The sequence below is a fragment of the Pteropus vampyrus genome, unplaced genomic scaffold, assembly GCF_000151845.1.
Source record: "Pteropus vampyrus isolate Shadow unplaced genomic scaffold, Pvam_2.0 Scaffold635, whole genome shotgun sequence".
Classification (NCBI taxonomy): Eukaryota; Metazoa; Chordata; class Mammalia; order Chiroptera; family Pteropodidae; genus Pteropus; species Pteropus vampyrus.
Window position 1 is genome coordinate 834,861 of NW_011889416.1, and position 24,562 is coordinate 859,422.

The 24,562-nt window shown below is 34.3% G+C and overlaps 1 protein-coding gene across 8 annotated transcripts in view; it reads left to right on the plus strand.

The window, feature by feature from the left end:
* ATRX (ATRX, chromatin remodeler) overlaps nucleotides 1-15,075 on the plus strand; it is a 262,193-nt gene extending 247,118 nt beyond the window's left edge. For 4 of the 8 annotated variants that reach the window (XM_011384940.2, XM_011384947.2, XM_011384944.2 and 1 more), the window contains 5 exons: nucleotides 7,002-7,151; nucleotides 8,006-8,131; nucleotides 8,907-9,002; nucleotides 9,498-9,626; nucleotides 11,375-15,075. In XM_011384940.2, the coding sequence (XP_011383242.1) occupies nucleotides 7,002-7,151; nucleotides 8,006-8,131; nucleotides 8,907-9,002; nucleotides 9,498-9,626; nucleotides 11,375-11,653 (780 nt within the window). In that variant the 3' untranslated portion in view covers nucleotides 11,654-15,075. The remainder of the gene's footprint in view (nucleotides 1-7,001; nucleotides 7,152-8,005; nucleotides 8,132-8,906; nucleotides 9,003-9,497; nucleotides 9,627-11,374) is intronic. The other 4 variants (XM_011384949.2, XM_011384950.2, XM_011384941.2 and 1 more) reach the window with 1 other exon arrangement.
* Nucleotides 15,076-24,562: the final 9,487 nt, after the last annotated feature.

Consider the following 24,562-nt stretch of genomic DNA (forward strand, 5'->3'; position numbering starts at 1 on the left):
CCTCCCTTCGCTCTTGATTTGTTTATTTTTTGAGGGTGTGTTTGAACTTCTATCTCTTATGTAGCCTGTAAACTGGAAATTAGGTCCAATGGCTTAATTAGATTCATGGCAAATATTTCTGGCAAGAATATTTTACAGATGATGTGTAAAAAGATTAGTATTTAAAAAGACAGGATAAGGCAAGATATGAGGATAAAGGAGTCATACATATTGAGTTCTTGTTCCTTGAAACATCTCATTTGATCCTTACAGTAACCCTGTGAGTTATAGGTGGTATTATCCCTTTGAAGCAAGTGAATTGGTTCTGGGAGATCACCCAACTACTAAGCAAAATTGAATTTAAAAAGAGAAGGAAAAAAGTCAAACAAGGCATTTAGCTTTACATAAACATAAAAAAATTACTAACAAATCACTCACTCTCTTTGCCTCAATCTGTTAAAATAAGAGCAGCAAATTGACTTGACCCTCACGTAAATAAGTTGCTCAGTCCTATCATACTTTCATGTTAGGTAATGAGAGTTATCCTTTAAGCATCAGCTAAAAATGTTTAATATATGTACCTTCACAGGACAGGTAATAACCTATTGATGTCCTTCTATAACTATAATGGCCATATATCTAAGATTTTCTAGGACAATTCTGATATCAAATAATTTGTCTTATCAAACATTACCTCAATTTTTCATTAGAAAAATTTGGTTAAGGTATAAAACCTCTCTCTCTATAGAGTCTGCTTTAGATCTTTGAAAAAGGTGTTGGAAGTAAGAGAAGTGGTAAATAAACACCAGTAGTGTTCTCACAGTTAGCTGACCAAGAGAAGAAAGCATTTTAGTAAGAGAGAGATTAAATTCTTTCAGGTCTTACTGGTGGATGGATAGGGTCAGGTCTGATAATTGACTATTAGATTTAGCACTGCAAAGATCATTGGTAAACCAGGCACTGTGCTAAGCACTTCATGTGTAATATTTAATCTCCGCAGTAATCCTGTGAAGTAGATACTAGGCCCATTTTATAGACCAGGAGATTAAGATTCAGAGAGTTAACTTGCTCAAGGACATAGGGCTAGTAAGTGTTAGAACTAGATTTAAATCCAATAAGACTCTTGATCTGCACTATCCAGTACAGAGCCAGTAGCTACATGTGGCTATTTACATTTACATGGACATTTCCATCATTACCCAGAGTTCTTTTGGATAACAGTACTCTAGAGCCTGTGATCTTAACTACTATACATAAAGCCTCCCAATTTACACAGTTATAAATATATATTTTTTTATTTAAATTCCGCCATTAAACTTTCCTCTGAAATTCAGAAGGCTGACATAGATCTTCTTTTTACCAAATCAGTTGATTCTAGCAAAATTATATTGATGTTTACATTTAAAGCAATCTGGTCATGAAATTGTTGTAGAGAGAACCCTGGGAAGCAAGACTATATGTCCTTTCATTTTTTCCTCATATTTAGGAAGTTCAGAAGGACATAACTAACATGTTGGAATGATCAGTGATCCTGAATATTAGGTACTTGAGTATCACAGTATCCGTATATTAATATCTTACAGTATGTTACCAGATTGGTTCGGTTGGCTGACTCAAATATTTCTTATAACATTTCTAGGAGTAGGAACAGTGGAAAATTGAAGCTGTGACACTTTTAGGGGATTTAAGTAAGCAAGTGCCTCACTTCTGTCTCTTCAATATTAATGTTTCCATAACTAAGCCTTTTACATCAAATTTAATAGTTTAGGCCCTTAAAGCAATATAAATTGTGGGAAAGATTTGATCAATATAAGAATCACTAGATGACCTTATTTATATATACATTTTTTGTCATTTTACCTTTTATCTCTTAGTGTTTTCTTTCTTTAAGATATAACTTGAACTGCTAAATAGCTGCTTTCATTCCTATTTTGTATGTCTTTTATTTCCTTTTTATAGCATACTTATAGATGAGTTAGAGGATATAACAGTGTTTATGAAATGTAGAGATAATGTAAACTCCAGATTGTATAGCATGAGAATTGAGTTCCAGTTCAAGCTATACTTTAAAAGCTGTAACCTTTGGAAAGTTTCTGTAGTCATATAGAAATCTAGAATGACACTCCTTACAATGACTGGCATGTGTCATGTGTTGTAATAATTGTAATGGATAATTAAGTTTTAAAGGTTAAATGTTAAATGTAGTATCTAGTTCTTTAATGTTAAATTGAACAGAAAACATTCTTATCAAAGGAGACTGGCTTTTACCTTCCACTAAAGTCAATTTGGCAAGCCTGCCTTTTCTTTCCTTGAAAGTGACAAGTTCTGTAGTTGTCACTTTCTTATTCATATTTACAATTTGGGAATCTGGATATATTTATAAATGATCTTTGGCAAAGGTTATGTGCTCTTGACCTGAAAATCTGACATGAGGTGGTATGTGAACTTCGTTCAGTAGCTCTCTATTTACTTATCAAATATGTTGCATTTTTTCCAGTGCATCTTGGGAAGACAGGCTTCAAATTTGAAAGTAGAGACTTTTTTCACCAGGAACATGTATATATATTTTTACTAAGAATCTAGATTTATTTAAGTAATAAAAGGAATTTTTTTCATAGCTTTTTGAGTGGGTCTTGTGGCACTTAAGTATTTTAGTGACATTTTATTTCCAGATATTATAAAACTCAAATTCGAAGTGATGGCAAGCAAAATATTTTGAAACATGGCAAACCTCTACCCCTACCCCTAGGCAAAGCCTTGATTGTTTTTTAAAAATTTTATTTTCAAGGTTGAATTTCAGAATTAATTAGATGGGAATTTTTGTCAGCTTGCCAAATACTTTAAACTTCTAAATAAATTAACTTCAACTTTTAATTTATCATTAACTTTGTTTTATTAATTGAACTAGTCGTTTTAAAAGCTTAAACTAATTTAGGTTGTTAGCTAGAATGTAGACCATGCTTCTCTCAGCTTGTAAGCTTTCTCACTTATTTAAGGAAAAATAAAGTTTAGACAAAGTAAAGGTACACATTTGGATGACATTTAAACCTCATTTTGATGACTGTTGGCCTAGTGATTCTAGATTCTGTTCCAGTATTGTTTTCAATAATAGTGTTACTATAATAACTAATATAAATGCATGCTTCAATGAAGAAAAAGACAAAAAATTTCTCCAATAATTGTGTTATATATTCGGATGAAATTTTTCTTTATTAACTTTTATAACTCACTCTAGGCTTTGGCAAAAGTGTTCTTCCCAAAGAAATATTCGGAGGATCCTGTTATGAATAATTTTTTGCTCTCTTAATCTCATCCATTTCTTGTATTGATAGTATGCTGCAGTTAGTTTAAAAGAGAAAGATGTAGGAACAATTTGTTTCACAAATCCTGTATCTTCTTTCTCTTATTTATGTCTCATTCAGCTCTGTGGAGGAAAGAAAGATTTCTGCTTTCCTGCTTCTGAACTGTATAAATGAATCTTGTTCCTATAAAAGTCAGTTAACTTGCCTTTTTTTTGTTGTTAAAATGAAGATTGTGGTAAACAAACTTGTCTAAGTCGTTGAGTATTACCAGCATAATTATTGTATGAACAAGTGGTTGAAATACATTAAAATTTACCCATTAACCTGTTTATTGCACATTTAATATAATGAAAAACTGAAAGTATCCTAAATGTCTTAATAAACTTTTAAGAGAAAAATTAAATAGATGATAAAGTAGATATATGTAGTACCTTGCAACTATTAAAAATGATGTCCATGGAAAGATATTAAAGCAGAAAAGTACTTTTCAAAACTGTATAATAAATCCCATTTTATGTAAAAGTGTGTGTGGAAGTGTAAACGTGTGGAGGGATATACAACAGATGTTCCCAGTAATTATCTCTAGGTTTCATAATAGGATATTAGCATTGTTTCCACTAAAGTTGTTTTTTTTCTGTTTTTTTTTTTTTTAATTTCTTTGAAAAGAAGGGAGTGTCATAGCCAGTAGAATTAATATGAATGGTTTTGGGATTTGATGTTAGGAGGGAGGTAATGTTTAGGAAAAGGGTCCAAATCTTTTTAGTGATACAAAATGAAGTCACGTGCACTTTTACTCTGACTTGCTATTTTAGTTGACTGTGGGTCAAAAGGAAAGATAGTGCATGTGCAGAAGTGGAACTTCTACTATAATCTAACCTTAATTAGGTAATCATGTTTGACTAGGATAGATCTTAAATCTGGAATTGGTGGGGAGAAGACATTAAAAGGTTTTAGAAATGGGATTTCCTAAAATGACTATCTCTTGAAATGGTAAAATAGTTCATGTCAGATTTAGGCTAAGCATAAACTGGCCTTTCACAAGCTTGTTTCTGAGAATGTGTTTGTTTCTGTTTTTATATTTCTATTATTAAAAATTAACATATGCTTGTTTAAAAAATAACTTCAAAAATTACAGAAGTGTTAAAAGTTAAAAAAAATAGATTTACTTAGGTTTCTTCCTCCCTCAGAATCCTTCAAGGCATCATTTTGTTTATCTAAGAGAACAGATCTGGGAAATGGAAGAACCATGCCTCAAAAAAGTCATTCTTTATAGTATGATAGAATGATAGAAGTCAGGAAATTTAGCTTCTAGTCTCGGCTATTCCTGTGTGATTGGAAAAAAGTTACTTTGCCTCTCTGGACATCAGTTTCTACCAGTTCCCAAATGATAAGGTTGGACTTTAAAATTATAGGATGTTAAGAACTGACTTGATAAAACTCCCTAATATCTCAGACATTTTTAGAAGGGTAGATATGAGTGTGCATGTGTGTGTATGTATATTGCATACATGCACTTCTGGAATGGTCTTCTCTCAAACTATAGAAAAGTAATGTATGAATCATGGAGTTTATAATTGAGAAATAAACATTACACTTAGTTGACATACTGTTTATTTCCGAAGAACTGAGCGTGTTTATTTATTTCTCCTATTCTCAGTCATCCTATTATACATGTGAGCAGAGAGCATTTCAACTATATTTACTTAGAGTTTTAGCTAAGCTATTATCCAGTGTTACAGAGAGAATCAGTAGCATAGCTGAAAAATTCATTTCCTAGCACATGGTTCTCTTAGCATTTCCCTTAAGTTGTTTTCTTAGAGAAATGAAGTGATTTTTGACTATGGTTAAGAACATCACTTTTTGCCAGACAGAAGTAAAATTAGAGACTACCCATAGAACATTTCTACCTTGTAATTTATTTGGTATTTTGTACAATAGCTGGCTTTTCTAACTATATTTGGCATGGTCACTTGCTAAGAATATTAGTCAACGTTATCTGGTTTTATTATATACCTCTCTTGAGTTATGCTTCAGGGGCGGACATGGGAAACACGTATCTTAAAAAGCATTATTAAGAGAATTTAATTCAGAGATTCAGAGTATCTCCCATCTGCTTTATCAAAAACTCTGAACTCTGGAGTTCTATCTAGTGATGATAAACCTGTTTTATATGGCATAGGCCAGAGAAATCAGCTTTGATGGCAGATTTCTACACTGGTATAGGAGAGAAATGTTTAGTTGACATTTCGAAAGAACTAAACCTGTTATCATCTATGTATTCCACCAGTAGATTTTATCTTAAGCCCTCTCATTTGTATAGTCTCTTAATGTTTTCTGTTTTCAACAAAAGAAATAGCACATGCATGTCAATGATTTATAAAATCTCAATTAATAGCAGTGTCCATTAAGAAAATCAGTTCATTTTCTTTCATGAAATTATGAAGTAATTATTTCAGGTTTTTATTAAGGTAGCAAGATAAAAGTTGTTTACATGATATCAAATATCAGAATATTTGGAATTAGTGTCAGCATTTACTGTTGTACAGAAAAATACTTTGGGCCTCATGATTTGTTTTTTATCTTGAGTTATTTAACAGACATTTGAGTTCACACCATGTGTTAGACCCTATACTCTAGATACATTTGAAGATATAAAGATAAAATTCTTTACAACTGTGGGTTTTGTCTATCCTAAAGCTTATAGGGGCATTAAGAATTACTGGATACAAATTAAATTTAAATTTAATGTGCTATATACCTCACCATACCTTTCTTTGACCTGTAATTATTTATGTTCCTTCACTAAATTCACACTCAGTTTAGAAAGCATGTTCTAAGGGAACTTGCTGTTAGAAGCTATGGAAAACCTTTTTGTGGAGTGAATTAATTTGCCTTTTATATATTTAGGTTTTCATCTGTGATTTCTTAATAAATGACTTGTGAATATTTTAATTTTTTATGAGCAAGTAACCTATCTGTAGTTCACTTTAACTCCCTCCCCCCAATCTCTCTTTCTGTATCTCTCATAATTACACAAAGCAGAAGTTTGGTGGTGGTAGTGAGTATATAAATGATCCCAATTTTTAAGCTTTTAAGTTTTTGACTTTAAAAAACTGACTTAAGACACCATGACTTTGAAAAAAAGATACTATGATAATAAATTAAAAAATAATGTATATCAGTTTTAGTTTGACCCATGGGCCCTTACAGCGTAATTTATATTTGTCTTTCCTACAATTGAAATATAAAGATTATATGCGCTAGTTAAACTCTCTTGTAGCTGTTTAATTTAGATTTGGTTTTTGTTAATAATAGTGGTTGGTAGCTAAAGTGATTGTGAAAATGAAGTTGTTAAATATGTATAAACAGGAGTAGCCATGATTTTTAGCACAAGCATCCAATGTAATTTCTGATTTAAGCAGACTTATCAACTTAGAACAAAGCATAAAACAAAATATGTATGAAAAGAATTAGAAAAATGTTGGAAGAAAAAAACCTTGAAAGTTGAAAATTAATCATTAAAATGTTGAATTCCCAAAATATGCTATGTAAACATGAAGTGGTACAGAAGAGGCTGGTGTTGCATGTATACTGACTGTTTTCTAAGCAGTTTATCATATATATCAGAAATATGTGTAACAGCCAGTTTCTAGTCTAACAGTAGACCAGATGTGATCCAGAGGGAGAAGATAATTCTCTTATTTCAACCCTTCTGAACAGGACACCATACTTGCAGAACTTCTTCAAATACATAAAGAACACATTGTTGGATATCATGAACATGATTCTCTTTTGGACCACAAAGAAGAAGAAGAGTTGACTGAAGAAGAAAGAAAAGCAGCTTGGGCTGAGTATGAAGCAGAGAAGAAGGTAGTTCATTTGAAATGCTTTTTGGTTTTTGTTTTTATGTTACTCATTTGAAAGAACAGTGAAGAAAAGGGTCACATTTGGAACAGGCGAGTCTTCAGGAACAGAGTCCCCAAATATGAGAGTCTGTTTACAAGCTTTGGCTACCTTTGGTGGTAGAGTGGGAAGAGAGGAGAGGAGAGAAGAAACTATTTCCCACTTAAAGAGTGATAATCCCATTTCTGCTTAGCACTTACTGAATTGAGAGATTAGTGGGAAGGTATATATTTAGCATCACTTAACTCACATCAACACCCTCACTGTAGTAACAGGACATACAGGAGCTTAAGAGTTTTGGAGGTAGGAGTAAGTGTTGTTTTAGCATGTGTACTATGAAATCTAAATTTTGACTGATATGTATCACAACACAAAAATATTCTATTATTGGACATTAATATCAATCTCCAGCAGCAACTTTATTTAAAATAGTTCTACGTCTATTTTAAACACCAACTCACTTGAAAAATGTGCCTGAGCATGGGAAACTTTATCCTAATACCTGAATCCTTTTTAAACTCCCAACTCATTGTACCAAATGTCTTTAACGTTAATGTGATGTTAGGAATCTCATCAGAATTCTCTGAGTTGCCTCATTCTGTGGGAATTATCAGAAAAAGAGTCTGTACACCTTTAGGGGGTTAAAGCTTTCCAAGTAATAAGATCTTGGTTTCAGGTGAAAAAGATGTTTTGTTTGTTTGAGGACAAGTGTTAATAATTTCTTAGATATGAGTATGTGGATTCTTTTCTAAACCAGTAGGCGATGTAGAATTTCAAGTTTTAAATCATAGTGTGGAAAGTGCATAATTTTTTGTCTTTAGGGACTGACCATGCGTTTCAACATACCAACTGGGACCAATTTACCCCCTGTCAGTTTCAACTCTCAAACTCCTTATATTCCTTTCAATTTGGGAGCCCTGTCAGCAATGAGTAATCAACAACTGGAGGTAAGTTGTGAAGTACAGAAGTAGTTTAACCTGAGTGAAAGGTAATTTCAAGTGCCCTGTTTGTTGTTGAGGGTTTCCTATGCAGGAGTATCACATTCTCTAAATAATTACCTCTGCATAGACTAAGACATATTTTTTTTTCTTTGTTGACCTTTTTTGAACCACCGTAGTGTAGTAAAAATGTGGTTTGTTCAGAGCACAAGGGAATCAACTCTTGAATTAATGTAGTTTGAATTATTTTAATTAAGGAACAATAGGGCAGCTGACTGGCTAGGGAAATAGCACTTTCTTCAGTTATAAAATATTTCGAATAAACAAGTTATTTGCTTAATGTTTGAAAGTAGGATAAATACACACATTGATTTACATTCCAATGCCTTGTAGATGCAGCATTAACCATATGATAATACCTAGTATTATGAAATAAGTGCTTTAAAACTCTTAAGTGAATCAATTTTGAATTAAATAAGAGATTGGGTTTTATTATACCAATAATTTAATAACTTAATTGAATCTGTGGTTTCCTTTTTTAAATGTGCTTATGGAGTCATTTAAATTATTAAATTATTGGTGCAATAAAACCCAATTTTTATCTTTTTAACAAGACCCTCACTGATGAGTTCTATTCCACTTTATTGATGCTGAAGTTTGCTGTTCTTTTCAATAAAGAGTTAAAACCAAGCGCTATACATTGGCAAGAGGAAGAGTCCCTGAACTTTAGAACTGTGCTGTCTTTTATAAGTCCCATGTAACTTATTTCTTGATTTTTTTCTAGGACCTCATTAATCAAGGAAGAGAAAAAGTTGTGGAAGCAACAAACAGTGTGACAGCAGTGAGGATTCAGCCTCTTGAAGATATAATTTCAGCTGTAGTAAGTTAATTGGCAGTTTTCTTACTCCAGTTGCAATTTGTGTTCTTTTACCATTTGTTTTAATTTTTAATTGTTTGCTTCTGTTGGGGAAAGAGCATAATTCTTATAACTTAATTTGTAATAGTAAAATACTAGTAAACTGGACAGTAGTCCCAAGCATAATTCAACAGTTTTACCTAGATGTTGACACAAAAGAGAAATGGGTGAAATCTAAGAACTGAGGGAAATCAATTATAGAAATGTGTGCAGCTTATATAAATACATTTTAATTACCAGTTGCACAAATTAAATACAAATATTTTCATTCCTGAGATAGCCAACCTTTGTACAACAGTTAACAACTTAGTACCTTGCTTTTACATCATTGTTTTCTTTAAAGAAGAATAAAGGAAAAGGGAGAAAAACATTTTAAAAATCCTGAATAGCTTCAAATACTTTAAATATTTTTCCTCAATTCTACTGCAATAAGAAATAAATAGAAACTTTTTCTTTTAGTGGAAGGAAAACATGAATCTCTCAGAGGCCCAAGTACAGGCATTAGCATTAAGTAGACAAGCCAGCCAGGAGCTTGATGTTAAACGAAGAGAAGCAATTTACAATGACGTTTTGACAAAACAACAGATGGTAAGAATTCTCTCTCTTAGTTATGTTTAATTTTCTTGAATTTATCTTTTTTATTTTTTTTACATGGATAACTTTTATTTTCTATTTCTACTTTGCACACTTAAATATTACCATTAAACATGTTAGTTGAAATGGAGATGGACCAATGATTTTAAAAATGTTTAAGAGAATTTAGGGTGTTGTAAAACTCTAGCCATTTAATGACTCAACTAGTAACAGATATAGAAACTTGCATTTGGGAGGAGAAAATTATTCAAGAGTAAACTGAAGCCGTTGGTTCCTGACAATGGCCCCATGGCTTTCAGTGCCAAAACCAATTGTGCAAAATCCGTCAGGAGAAAAAGTAGGAACAAGATGAAGTGATTGTCATGTGCCAATCTTGATGACAGCTAGCCCATGATAGGGGAGCAGGGATGATGGAGACTAGACACCAGGCTGGAGGCTGCAATCATGTGCAGGACCCAGGGTGATACAGCAGCCTGAGGAAGTCAAACAGTTAGCGTGATTCAAAACCCATTTTTTTAAACAGTTCCTAGGACACCTTTCTCAGTGTTGAATTTATAATAATGGGTTTGTGTGACATCTTTCAATAACCATCCTTCATATGGATGGATGGATGGTCATTGGCTATTTCTGGAAGAAATTTTTGTCGAACACAACCTAGTAAAGTCATGTAAAGATAATATCTTTTGTTACAAAGGAGTAACATCTTCCCAAATGGGTTCCCTTGAATTTTATATAGGATCTCTTTCATATAATTTTATTTTTTATATGTCCTGGACATCTAAAAAGGAATTTCTGCTAGACTTTTTACTACACTTACCATTTTTAAACAAATTCCCCAAATAAGTATACTTTTTAATATAGTTAATTTGAGAGTAAAAAGTGGAACTATAGATAATATATGACAAAGGTTCCTACTAAATTATTATTATTTTTTTTAATTTTCCAATTACAGTTGACATTCAGTATTATTTTATATTAGTTTCAGGTGTACAGCATAGTGGTTAGACATTTATATAATTTACAAAGTGGTTCCCCCCAATTAGTACCCACCTGGCACAATACATAATTACATTATTGGCCTAAATTATGTTATTCTTTAAAAGGCTAGACTATTTTATCACAACAAAAGCAAAATATATATATACGGCTAGCATACTCCAAGATCCTTTATCATTTTTCCCAGCAGTCGTTTGCCAGCCATCTACTTGCACTGGGAAATTTCAACTCTTGACATTAGGGAATCAATTTCTATGGTATGAATTTTACTTAGAAAGCACTGTAGAATTATATGGTTTTAAATTAGGAAATTTGAGACATCAAATAGGAATTATTCCCACTGCAAGTGCTTTTTCCCTTTGGTGTTTGTCACTAAAAATGTTTATTTGTCCATCATCATGTGAAATATTCAGAAGAATGACAAAGAAAGGAGACTTGATAAAAAGTGCTGTAACTAATACTTGAGACTAATCACAGCGTAGGACAGGTTACTATGGCAACTAACCTAAATGCTGCTTGCAATACAATAGTCAAGTCATTAAGAGAATTTAGCTCTAAATGGTGTTACTAACTGGTTTCTACAGTAATGGTCCTGTGAATGCCATCAAATTAGTAATGGTGATAACAATAATGTGTTTTCCCTTTGGTATGATACCCCCTTAACAAATCGATTCTAACTCAAAACTTGATACTTGCCTCTTTGAGACAGGTCATGCACTTGTAACAGCTCCCTTTTCTCTCTTTAGTTAATCAGCTGTGTTCAGCGAATACTTATGAACCGAAGGCTCCAGCAGCAGTACAATCAGCAGCAACAGCAACAAATGACTTATCAACAAGCAACATTAGGTCACCTCATGATGCCAAAGCCTCCAAATTTAATCATGAATCCTTCTAACTACCAGCAGATTGATATGAGAGGAATGTATCAGTCAGTGGCTGGTGGTATGCAGCCACCACCACTACAGCGTGCACCACCCCCAATGAGAAGCAAAAATCCAGGACCTTCTCAAGGGAAATCAATGTGATTTTGCACTAAAAGATTAAAAGATTGTTAAAATCATAGAAAGATCTTTTATTTTTTTAGGAATCAATGACTTAACAGAACTCAACTGTATAAATAGTTTGGTCCCCTTAAATGCCAATCTTCCATATTAGTTTAAAAAATTTTTTTTAAATAGGGCATATCATTTCTTCCTGACATTTGTCAGTGATGTTGCCTAGAATCTTCTTACACACATTGAGTACAGAAGATATTTCAAATTGTTTTCAGTGAAAACAAGTTCTTCCGTAACAGTAACAACTCCACAGATTTCCTCTCTAAATTTTTATGCCTGCTTTTAGCAACCATAAAATTGTCATAAATTGATGCATTTAGGAAAGAACACAGGTTTATATATTAATTCTTTACATATAAAAACACACAGCTGAGTTCTTAGAGTTGATTCCTCAAGTTAGGAAATACTTTTATACTTAATCCATTTCTTGATTAAAGTGATTGAAATGGTTTTAATCTTCTTTTGACTGAAGTTTGAAACTAGGCTCCTGCTCTATCATTGCTGTGACTGAAAGTTAGAAACTAAGGGTTACCTTTGACACAGAATTGTGTGCAATATTCTTAAATACTACTGCTCTAAAACTTGGAGGAGTCTTGCAGTTATCTTAGCATTGTCTAAACAGCCTTAAGTATAGCCTAAGAAGAAAATTCCTTTTTCTTCTTTAGTCTTTCTGCCATTTTTTATTTTCAGTTACATGTGCTGAAATAATTACTGGTAATATTTCAGGGTTGTGGATTATCTTCCACACATGAATTTTCTCTCTCCTGGCACATCTCTTAACTGCTTAGTGCCAGTGCTAGTGCTTCATCCTGTTGCTGGCAGTGGGATGTGGATGAACAAAATCAAGTTCTAGCATTTTAGGAGGTTAAGGATGATGTTGTGGTTGTTAGGTTCATACCCTGTTTTATAAACAACATCAAAATGGCAGAACCATTGCCGACTTTAAGTTCACATGAGGAATGTGCTTTAACAATTTCCAGTACTGTCAGTACTGTGAATTAATTCCTCTTAAAGATAAGGATAACTGGTTTCTATGCTCTTCATCATCATATTCTTTTCCCCTAACTTCCTTATGTTTTCTTAAATTACATTTCAAAGTTCAAATTTTTTTTTTTTTTAGTTTAGGTCTGTGAGGCGATTTTCTAATCAAAATTAATTAATCTAATACCCTTTTGTGAAGTTTTACTAGAAAATCATTACATTGTTTTCCTTAATCAGCCCTGTAAAAATGACCTATAAGTTTATTCATGTACAATTTGATTGTTTGAATTTCTGAAAGAAAAAGATTGTTAGACTATGGGAGTCAACATGGGAAAGACATTTTTGAGATGATGATGTAACAGGTAGTGGAAACAGCTAAGGAATTCCAGAAAAAAGAAAGCTGGGTGGAGGATTAATTGTTCTAGGTATCACTTGATTAGAATGAATTTACATTAGCTAAAGCTGTTTTGAGATGTTTGGATGATTAAGAGATTTCCATTTTTATCTTGAAAGAACTAGTGGTAAAACATCCAAGAGCACTAGGTTTGTGATGTAGAATTTGTGAGGTTCGGTGGATCTACCCCCACCTTCCCATGATGAATTATCGCTAACAAATTCTATATACTTGGATATTATGCCAGCCATATAATTAAATTTATTTAATTGGTTGGGGCAGGGGGAGAAAAGAAAAAGTCAAGATTTATGAGATAAATATTTGAAGACAGTGTACTCTGGCCAACTGTTAATCAGTTAGTATTTCTACAAGTCCAGAATACTTTAAACCTGATTTATTAGACCTAGGAAATTTCAACATGGTCTAATTACTTGCTCAAAGACATAGATATGAAAATTTTAGGCAACCTTCTAAACCTTTTTCACCAAGGATTAAACTACGACTGAAAGAATAATACATAGAAGGATTAATTGGAAATAAGAGAGTTTGAAATAAAACTTGGACCACTTTGCATACACTCTTCTCACTTGACATTTTAGCTACATAATATGTACTTTGAGTATAACATCAAGCTTTAACAAATATTTAAAGACAAAATCACATCAATAAGATACTAAAAGTCTCATTTTTATATTTGTTTTAGATGTTTTAAATAGTTGCAATGGCTTAAAAAATGACAATTTAAAATGTTGCTTGTAATACAGTTTTGCCTGCTAAATTCTCCACATTTTGTAACCTGTTTTATTTCTTTGGGTGTAAAGCGTTTTTGCTTAGTATTGTGATATTGTATATGTTTTGTCCCAGTTGTATAGTAATGTTTCAGTCCATCATCCAGCTTTGGCTGCTGAAATCATACAGCTGTGAAGACTTGCCTTTGTTTCTGTTAGACTGCTTTTCAGTTCTGTATTGAGTATCTTAAGTACTGTAGAAAAGATGTCACTTCTTCCTTTAAGGCTGTTTTGTAATATATATAAGGACTGGAATCGTGTTTTTAAAGAAAAGCATTCAAGTATGACAATACTATCTGTGTTTTCACCATTCAAAGTGCTGTTTAGTAGTTGAAACTTAAACTATTTAATGTCATTTAATAAAGTGACCAAAATGTGTTGTGCTCTTTATTGCATTTTCACAGCTTTGAAAATCTGTGCATATATTGTTTCATAGAAAATGTATAGCTTTTGAAGCCCTATTTAATGGTGGTTCTTTTGCACATTTAGTTATTTAATATTGGGAGGTCAAGAAGTTTGGTTTTTTAATCTGTTATATACTAAATTCTGTAAAAGGAGATCTTTAACCTCAAAAATAATTTACATACCAGGAAGCCTATGTGTGTTTGTGTTAGTTTTGGTTGTGTTTGTGTAATCCAGCACCACTTTCTGCTTCCCAACAGCTGCATCACTCATTTAAGTCAAGCAGAGCTACCCATCTACACGATGTAAAAGCTGCTTACCATCCTGAAGCCATAGCAGGTGATGGAAAACCTAATTACCTGGCCTCCAAAGAAGCTGAATATTTTGTGGTCTTACCTTAGCTATGTCCATTTGCCCTCTAGTGTCATAAAATCAGATACATATTTCTGTGTCCAAACAAAACTTTAAAAACAGTTACTTATTTATCCCAGTAATCATTGTTTCTTTTGAGGGTGGCATGTTGTGAAGTTTATAGATACTCTAAGATAGGTCATCCCTTTACATCCTTAGTTCACTAAAATTTATGTTCACATTATTATATTACCCACCTTATTTCACCAGACTTAGTCTCAGGTGATTTTTGGCTATTTCCAAATCTATCCTTATAGGTGAATAATTCTTCCACCATTGAAGTATTTTTTTTTTCAAAACTCTGTAATCTGTGCCAATCCCCAAGGAGTGACCAAGTTTCAGAAATGCTTTTTGTCTGTGCAACATTTTATATATGCTGTTATATGGAGGTGAATAAAAATTAAAAATCCAAAATATATACTGTTTCCAAGCTCAATATTTGCTTGAGGTAACAACCAGACTGCTGACATCACTCATGTTGGATCTAATAACAGAATCTCCCCTTCCACCCACGCCTAAGAGTTTTACTCCCCAGAATATGTACTGCCATAAAATTATATACTGCCACCCTCTTTTTGGAATAACCTTTCTGACACCATTGCGCTGGCGTCTTGGCTGGCTAAGAGAATCACACTTCCTCCCCTCATTCTAGGGATCTGTCTCTGATAGTGACCACTACACATTTTCACCAAGGATGACAGCATACAAATTGAAGCTTTTATTAGAGAAAGATAAACCTTTAATTGAAGAAATGAAAGAGTGAGAGAGCCTAAAATATTGCAGGCCCTCTTTAATATTCAGAGCTAGCACATATTCCAAGCAATCTACCCAGCAGCACTCTTGCACATTCTGTTCAGACCATTCTGCCCTTGCTTCTCCCTGATAGAAACATGTCAGGAAGAGGAAGGTTGGCTCCAATCTTCTTTAGCTAATGACTACCAAGAAAATTCTATTAAGTAGGTCCCCCCTCCATATAGTCCTCACGTCAAATATGTGTTGGTTTTCAAGAAAGGCGAAGAGAGACAATTTGTCAGATGCAAGGATGGGTTTTGTTTGAGGTATTTGAGGAGGAAGTATAGTATTGGAAAAAGGAACAAAGGTGGAAAAGGACTAGGAAAGAGCAGATTGGTCGAGGGCCTTGAAATCCTGGATGAGTAATTCAAAATGGAGGATAACAAGGGTTTGCGAAGCGGCTGATATGTTCAAAATAGCTAGGCTAGTAAAGTTGATTTTGGCAGGGGTAATTTGGTTTAGAATGCAAGGTGAAGAAAGATTGGAGACAGGAAGATAGACAATGAGTCTAGGCATTCAGTGACCAGAATACAGATAATTTGAAGGACAAAAGGCAAAAAATTAAAAGTTGTAAAGGATTTTTAAATTGTAAGAAAAACCTATTGATTTCCTTTTACCCTTCCCTAAGGAGCCCACTTCGTTCAGTACTTTTTATTTTACATGGAAAATTTCACCTGTTCTTTTGATTACTCTCTCAATCCTAATGATAAATCCATTAATGGCATTCCTGGGTTTTTTTCTCAAATTTTTATTACTCCTAATTATGCCCGTACACATAAATTTGCAGAAAGTGAGTTTGGTCCTTTTAACTAAGTTGAATGTAATTCTGTTTCTTTCCTCAAGTTTATTCTTCAAAGGGTAAATCCATTCCTGTTACTTTTCCTTGAGACTCATCTATTCTAAGTGTTAGTATCTGTTGGTAATGTTGTATTTATAAGCTTCCCTTGGTATTTTCCAAGTGCCTCGTGGTTATTATTTATTATCCTGTATACAACATCTGTAAGAAAAGTGAGAATTACATTCTCCTCGTGACAAGCTAAAAGGGAGATCAAAATCAAATCCATTGCACTTAGTAGGCAGAAGACAATCTAGTTACTTGAATTATCTAGGTCTTTCATGTATCATTTGGAAAATAGGACTGCAATAATACCTTAATTTCTCGAAGGCAGGAAACTGGATCAAGTGATTTCCTGGTGTCCCTTTCGGCTCCAAGAGTTAGGGTTTAACGGTGAGCAAAGCACAGATTAAAGCCAAAAGGCAATGTATTTGTCTATGGTTACACAGTTAAGTTTGTGAACAGTATTAGAAATCCCTTCCCTTTGGCTAACTCTCCCTACTAAGCTATACCTTTTTTCCTCTCTTTAGAAAAATGAGAGGCCTGACAGGCATTTTAATGACAAAGCAGATAAGTCAAGTTGTAATTGGCTCTAATTACCACTTCCACAAGCTGTAACCCCCTTTATCTTTTGCCCAGAGGCACTCCCAGAGTTGTGTTTCTTACAGCCTCTGGAACTCATGTTTAAGGATCATGTTCCTACATCTTGGTTGTCTGGTTGAGTTATATATACAGACAAAACATCAAGGTAAATATAAATCACCTTTTGTAAATTCAGCTTTTAAGCAAATAATTGGTAACTTCCCATTCTGTTCAGAACTGTGAAACCCAAATTAGGCCAATATTTAAATTGTCCTGTCTTGATGAAGTTTATAGTGAGTAGGAGTTTATATTTGTTTATATTGAGCTGCAGGTTTTATAAAGAGTCAAATCTTGTGGCGAAAACTAATAGAAGAAAAGAGTGAAATTGTAATCTTTTTTTCTATAGCTGCTTTGTTTCTACATGCTAGTAGCAAAGCAGGTAGAAGCCTGTGTCTAGCCTGCTGAATACATTTCAATGAAAACCGAACTTAAGAGAAAAGAAATGTGGTTAATATAATCATCCGAGGTCTTGTTAGTTAATTCCTAGCTATTGGTGGGTTTTCAACAATACAGCAAGAAGGTTGGGCTTCAAAGGTTTTTAATGATGTAGGCTTGCTTGGACCCTATCCTTAGCAAAATAAATATTTTATTCTATTAGCAAGTTTTACTGCCCTCTTACCACATCCACATCTTGCACACTGTACTGGATGTGCTAAGCTCAATTGAAATGCCAGCCTGCAATTTTTCTCCTTTAAATTATCTCCCCCCATCCCACCACACACATCTTTATATTCTGTTATCTCAGTGAGTGTTGATTGGGAGAGCTTATAGAATCATAGAATGGTAGAGATGGTAGGGGTCTTAGAGACCCTGTAGCCCAGCCCCTTTGCGCTTAGGAAAACAAAGGGCCCAGAGAGGAAGAGAGGCCCAAGGGCACCATGTCTTCTAGTTTCTATTCCTCTTTTCATTCCACACCATCCATATGCTATTTACTCTTGCATTCCAATTCGTTAATTCAATCTGCCAGACTGCATTAAGCAAATTTTTAGAATAATAGGTATTGAACTAGCTTTCAAACGAGAACAGTTTGTGGGAAGTAAAGGAGTATGTGAACCAAAATGATGGGAAAAGAAGTTCCTATTTGACAACTGTAAAATGGGAAGACCCCTGACATATTCCCTAAGCCTTTAATTTAGTATCCAGGACATTAGCTTCAGGATTTTGTTTCAGTAGAATATTTAATTTGTTTTAAAGGTTCTTCTTTCACCATACTCAGCACAGTTTAGACCAATAGGATGTAGAAGCACTGTTCCATTTTCTGGATATCAGTGTCCTTCAATGCCAAATTAGAATCATTCAGCCTTCCTCTGATGAGGCAGGTCGGTGTACCAAGTACCTCAAAATTCTCTATTTCAAATAAAAAATACTGCTGTATTCACAAAGAAACAAATAGAAAGCTCTGTGTTAGTATGGTGATCTCTGTCAGGATAGGGGCGACTATGCTTGAGTTATAGAGATATGCTACAAGGACCATGACTAGTTTACATATTTCCAAAAACTAAAAAACAGCAAAATGATTTTAATATGCTAGAATTGGGGGCCTGGTTCTATCTGTATAAACTTGGACAAGTTACTTCACCTCTCTGAATCTTCTCTCACACCACAGTAAAGATTTCTGAAATGCCCGTTATGTGTCAGGCAGTATGACTAGCCACTTTTGTAATTCCTGTTTTACAGATGAGGAAATAGGTTTTAAAAAGTTATTCGCCCGGTGTCATACAACTAATCAGAAGAGGCAAGATTCAAAAGCATGTATCTGATTCTATATTTTTGCCTTTGAACAAACTTGCAACTCTTCCTAGAACCACAGTTTAATCCCAGCCTTTTGCAAAACATTTACAGTACACTATTATTTTGTTCTTTTGCTTATGGGTCCTCACTTGTCTGCTTTTACTTTAAGCAAGGCCTTAAAGAAACAGAATACTCCCCCTGTGTTTTCAAGGCACTTACTTCTGTCCCTCTTCAGTGGTACCAGAGGGTTTTGTTTTCTCCTTTCATTTTCTTCTGTGATGCAAACAGAAGTGTCTGAAAAATCCAGTGAGAATACGTTGAAATATGTTTTAAGATATCAGAACTCATTTTTAATGCAGTGGCTTCCCCGCATGTTCAGTTAGGCATCAATTGAGAATCCTAAAGGTAAAAGAAATATTCTGAACTGTTTATTTTTCATTTGTCCACCTGACAAAGTCTAGGTACCATTTGAGCAAGGCCTAATAGATAGCTAGAATATATATGTCCTAATAGACATATAGAGACTGAGGATGAGGGTATCTCAGAGGAAACAGCAAACACTAACAAATGTAGGCAACAAAGAACAGAAATCAGAATAGAATAGTTTCAGGAAATGCTATATTTCTGTACTTGTGCACAGAAGGTCATAACCCTATTTAAACCAAGAGCTTCTGTAATGCACAATTTATAATTAAATGGTGTGGTAGGCAGAATAACAGTTCCCCAAGGATGTCCAGTTCCTAATTCCCAGCACCTGTGAATGCGTTAAGTTACATGGCAATGGAGAATTAAGGTTGCTAATCAGATGACCTTGACATGGGGAGAGCAGCCTGGATTACCCAGGTGGGCCCAATATAATCACAAGCGTGCTTAAAAATGGAAGAGGGAGGCAGAGAGAGGGTCACAGGCAGATGTGATTAGGAAAGAAAGGCTCAGAGAGATTCAATGCTTCTGGCTTTGAGATGGAGGAAGAGGGTCATGAGGCAAGGAGTATGGGTGATGTCTAGAAGCTGGAAAGGGTAAGGGTAAGGAAAAGAATTCTCACTTAGAACCTCTAAAAAAAGAATGTAGCTCTGTTGACACCTTGATTTTAGCCCAGTGAGATCCATGTCGAGATTCTGTCCTACATATGGAACTGTAAGATAAATGGGTGTTGTTCTAAGCCGTGAAACTAATGGTAATTTGTTGCGACAATAATAGGAAACTAATACAAATGGTTACTTGTATGATTACTTGATTAATGTCTTGCTTGCCTGCTAGATAAGTGGGCTCCTTAAGGGCAGGAACCCTGCCTGTTTTGCTCCCTTTAATATCCTCAGCACCTGACAGAAAAAGTGTGAGTTAAATGTTTGATGAACTTATTATGTGTAAATGTCTTGGCAGTCATATGTTACCTGAGAACATTATGGCAATGTCAATACCATAAAAGTCTGTTTCTGTGTCCCTAAATATAGATGTATGTTCCTCTTTTTCTTTGGATCTCTTTATCTTTCTCCCTCCCCTTCATTATTCTCCTCTCTTCCTTATTTCTTAATTGGCCATAACAAAGGACTGAAGTACACCTTCTATTTCTCTATTACGTTTAAGGAATAAGGTCTTATATTTTCTATTCATGATTTTAAAAAGAAGTAAAGTTTATTGCACTGAAGAAAACTGCTGTATTATCAAGGGCCCTTCATTTATTACCAATTTAATTTACATCAGTAGATTTTTTTTTAAGATGAGTGTCAGCAACATGGCGAAGTGAGAGATGTCTCCATATCTCTCCCTTTGAAACAACAATAAGCTGAATATCTAAAACTTAACAAAAGACACCCAACCTGCACGCCAGCATGTCTGAGCGTGGGATCTGCACATAAGAGCTACCACAGGTCAGAACCCCAGGAGACGGGCAGTAGACTGGGAGAAATAAAGAAGCTGTCTCTTGCAGCCTGAGCTCCCTGCAGGAGGGGGAGGGGAGAAGTTGCGGTGGGATCCCTGAACAGCCTTGTCTGAGTGAGCTGTGAGCATCATGCAGCGACAGTGCCCAGGGATCAGAAAAGAATGCAGAGAAGGAGGAACAGCAGAGAAGCAACAGTTGATTATTACCAGCTGCAGTTTCAAAATGGTAGGCTGAGCCACAGCCCCCATACCCCAACCCACAATGCCCCTCCCCCCATATCCTCCAAGACTGAACACCGCGGAGCCTCAGGGGAATCTGAGCAAAGGCTACCCAAACCGTCACTAACACTGACAGGGCCTGAGACTGAAGGCAGTGAGCAAGATTGAATATAAGGAGAAAAAAAGGCATTATTAAGACTATATCAAGCAGGGATCCAAGAGGCTTAGATGCCACCTACTGGAAACCAAAAGAAAAACACCATCTTAGCAACAGGCTAAAGAGACCTTTATATAATAAATCCACTTTCTGGAAAAAAAAAAAAGGAATACACTTCCATTAATGCCCAGGTGGAGAAATCGTTCATTAAACACCAAGAACGACCAAGGTGATAAGATAGCTCAGAAAGAAAGAGAAAAATCTCCAGAAAATAAACTTACAGACATAGAAATATGTGACTTAAAAGATAATTCAGGATAGTATTTCTGAAAAAATTCAGTGAGATCCAAAACAATTCATATCAATTCCAGGAACTGAAAAAAAAACAAAACAAAACAAAAAAAACCCAAAAAACCTAGGTCAGCAGAATGAGTTTTTTAGGAAGGAGATTGAAACCTTCAAAAAGAGCCAAATTGAAATTCTGGAGATGAAGAACACACTGCAAGAGATGAAAAATGAAATAGCAAGCTTGGAAAATAGAGTCGACCAAATGGAGGAAAGAATAAGTGATATCGAAGACAGAAATCTAGCAATAAATCAGAAGAAAGAAGAGAGAAACCAAAGAATGAAAAAGAATGAAAGAGAAATTTGAGAACTAGCTGATATCATCAGGAGAGGAAACATAAGAATAATGGACATTCTCAAAGGGGAGGAAAAGAAGCAGGGATTAGAAAGCATTTTTCAAACAAACAGTTTATGAGAATTTCCCAAATCTCAGGAATGAAATGGAGCTTGGAATTCAAGAAGTCAACAGAACACTCAGTTATCTCAACCCAAAAATGCCTTCTCCGAGACACATTGTATTAAAATGATCAAAAATCAATGACAAAGAAAGAATTATCAGGGCAGCCATGGAAAAGAAGATGGTAACCTATAAATGAAAACCCATTTGATTATCACGAGACTTCTCAGCACAAAGATTACAAGCCAGAAAGAAGTGGAAGTGGAATCAAATATTCAAATTATTAAATGAAAGAAACTACCAGGCAAGAATGATGTACCCAGCAGAGTTCTCTTTTAGATATGAAGGAGAAATAAAGACCTTTCTAGACATACAAAAATTGAGAGAATTCTCCACTATGAGGCCTGCATTACAGGAAATACTGAAAGGAGTCAGCTCACCTAAAACAAAATGACAAAAAAAAATAATAATTAGGAGTAAGGTGACCAGCAGGCAGATAGAAGCAGAGGAGTGCAACCCTTACTAAGAACAGGGCATTATAAGCTTAAACAATAAGAAGAAATGTGCTAATGCAAGATAGTAATTGATTATATATATATATATATATATATATAATATGTGTATACACACACACACACACATATTGATTATATATATATATATATATATAATCACACACACACACACATATTGATTATATATATATATATATATATATAATCAATATGTGTGTGTGTGTGTGTGTGTGTGTATACACACACACACATATATAGACACACTATCCTCTACATATTCGTAATGGTAAACAAATGGCAACGATTCAGAACTAAAGTATATAACATAAAACAAGAACCAGAGGCAAAACTCACAACCCCAACCAAAACAAAAACAAAAACCAAAACACAAGGACAAGGAAGCAATGGAAACACCGAGCTACCAGAAAGCAAAAGATAAAATGGATATAGGAAAACTTAATATTTCAATAATCACTCTAAATATAAATGTACTGAACTCACCAATAAAAAGGCACAGAGGTGCAGATTGGATCAAAAAACAAAATTCAACCATATGCTGCCTCCAGGAAACACATCTCACCTCCAAAGATAAATATAGACTCAAAGTGAAAGGGTGCAAAATGATATTTCAAGCAAATGGCATTCAGAGAAAAGCGGGAGTAGCAGTACTAATATTGGATGAAATAGACTTCGAAATGAAAAAGGTAAAGAAAGATACTGAGGGACACTTCATAATGATAAAGGGAATCATGAACCAAGAAGACATAACACTTATTAATATCTATGCTCTCTTATCAGGTAGCCCCAAAATATATAAAGCAATTACTAACAGAACTAAAGGGAGAAACAGAACAAAACGCTATCATAGTAGGGGACCTAAATACCCCACTGTTGGATATGGACAGATCATCCAAACAGAAAATCAATAAGAAAACAACATCCTTAAACGACACATTAGAACAACTGGACATAATATAACATATACAGAGCCTTCCATCCCAAAACAGCTGCTTATACATTCTTCTCTAGTGCACATGGAACATTCTCAAAGATTGACCACATACTGGGACACAGAGATAGCCTCAACAAATATAAGAGGGTTGAAATCATACCAACCATATTCTCTGATCGTAATGCTTTGAAACTGGAGATCAACTGCAAAAATAAATCAGGAAGTACCACAAATACATGGAAATTAACAACATGCTACCAAAGAACAACTGAGTCAGAGAAGAAAAAAAGAGAGAGTTCAAGAGATACATAGAAACAAATGATAATGACAGTATAACATATCAAAACTTGTGGGACATGGCAAAAGCAGTCTTAAGAGGAGAGCTCATATCATTTCAGGCCTACCTCAAAAAACAAGAACGAACCCGAATAAACAACCTAATGCTTCATCTTTAAAAACTAGAAAAGAAAGAACAAATGAAGCCTAAAGTCAGCAGAAGGAAAGAAATAATCAAAATTAGAGCAGAAATAAATGAAATTGAAGACAAACAAACAAAAAAAGAAAAAAAAGAAAAAATGCAACGAAGAGCTGGTTCTTTAGAAAGTTAATAAAATTGACAAACACCTGGCTAGACTCACTAAAGAAAAAAGAGAAAGGACACAAATAAACAAAATAAAGGATAAAAGAGCAGAAATTATGACAGACACCACAGAAATACAAAGGATCATACAAGATACTATGAAAAAGTATATAACACTAAATTTAACAACCTAGAAGAAATGGATCAATATTTAGAAAAATACAACTTTCCTAGATTGAATCAAGAAAAACTGGAATATCTAAATAGGCCGATCAGCAGTATGGAAATTGAAACGATCATCAAAAACCTACCAAAAAAGTAAAAGCCAGGAACAGATGGCTTTACCAGTGAATTCTACCAAACATTCAAAGAAGATTTAATACTCATTCTCCTCAAAATCTTCCAAAAAATTGAAGAGGAGTCAATACATCCTAAATCATGTTATGAGGCCAATATTGCCCTGATACCAAAACCTGGTAAAAATAACACACACAAAAAAGAAAACTACAGACCAACATCTCTTATGAACACAGATGCAAAAATTCTAAATATGACACTAGTGAACCGAATACAGCAACATATTCAAAAGATTATACGGCGCGATCAATTTAGCTTCATTCCAGAGGCACAGGAATGGTTCAACATATGCAAATCAATTAATGTAATACACCACATAAACAAGTTAAATATGAATCATGATCATATCAGTAGATGCAGAAAAAGCCTTCGACAAGATACAGCATCCATTTATGATCAAAACACTTCACAAAATTGGTATGGAAGGAAAGTACCTTAACATAATAAAGGCCATATATGACAAACCCTCAGCCAACATTATACTGAGTGGTGAAAAACTA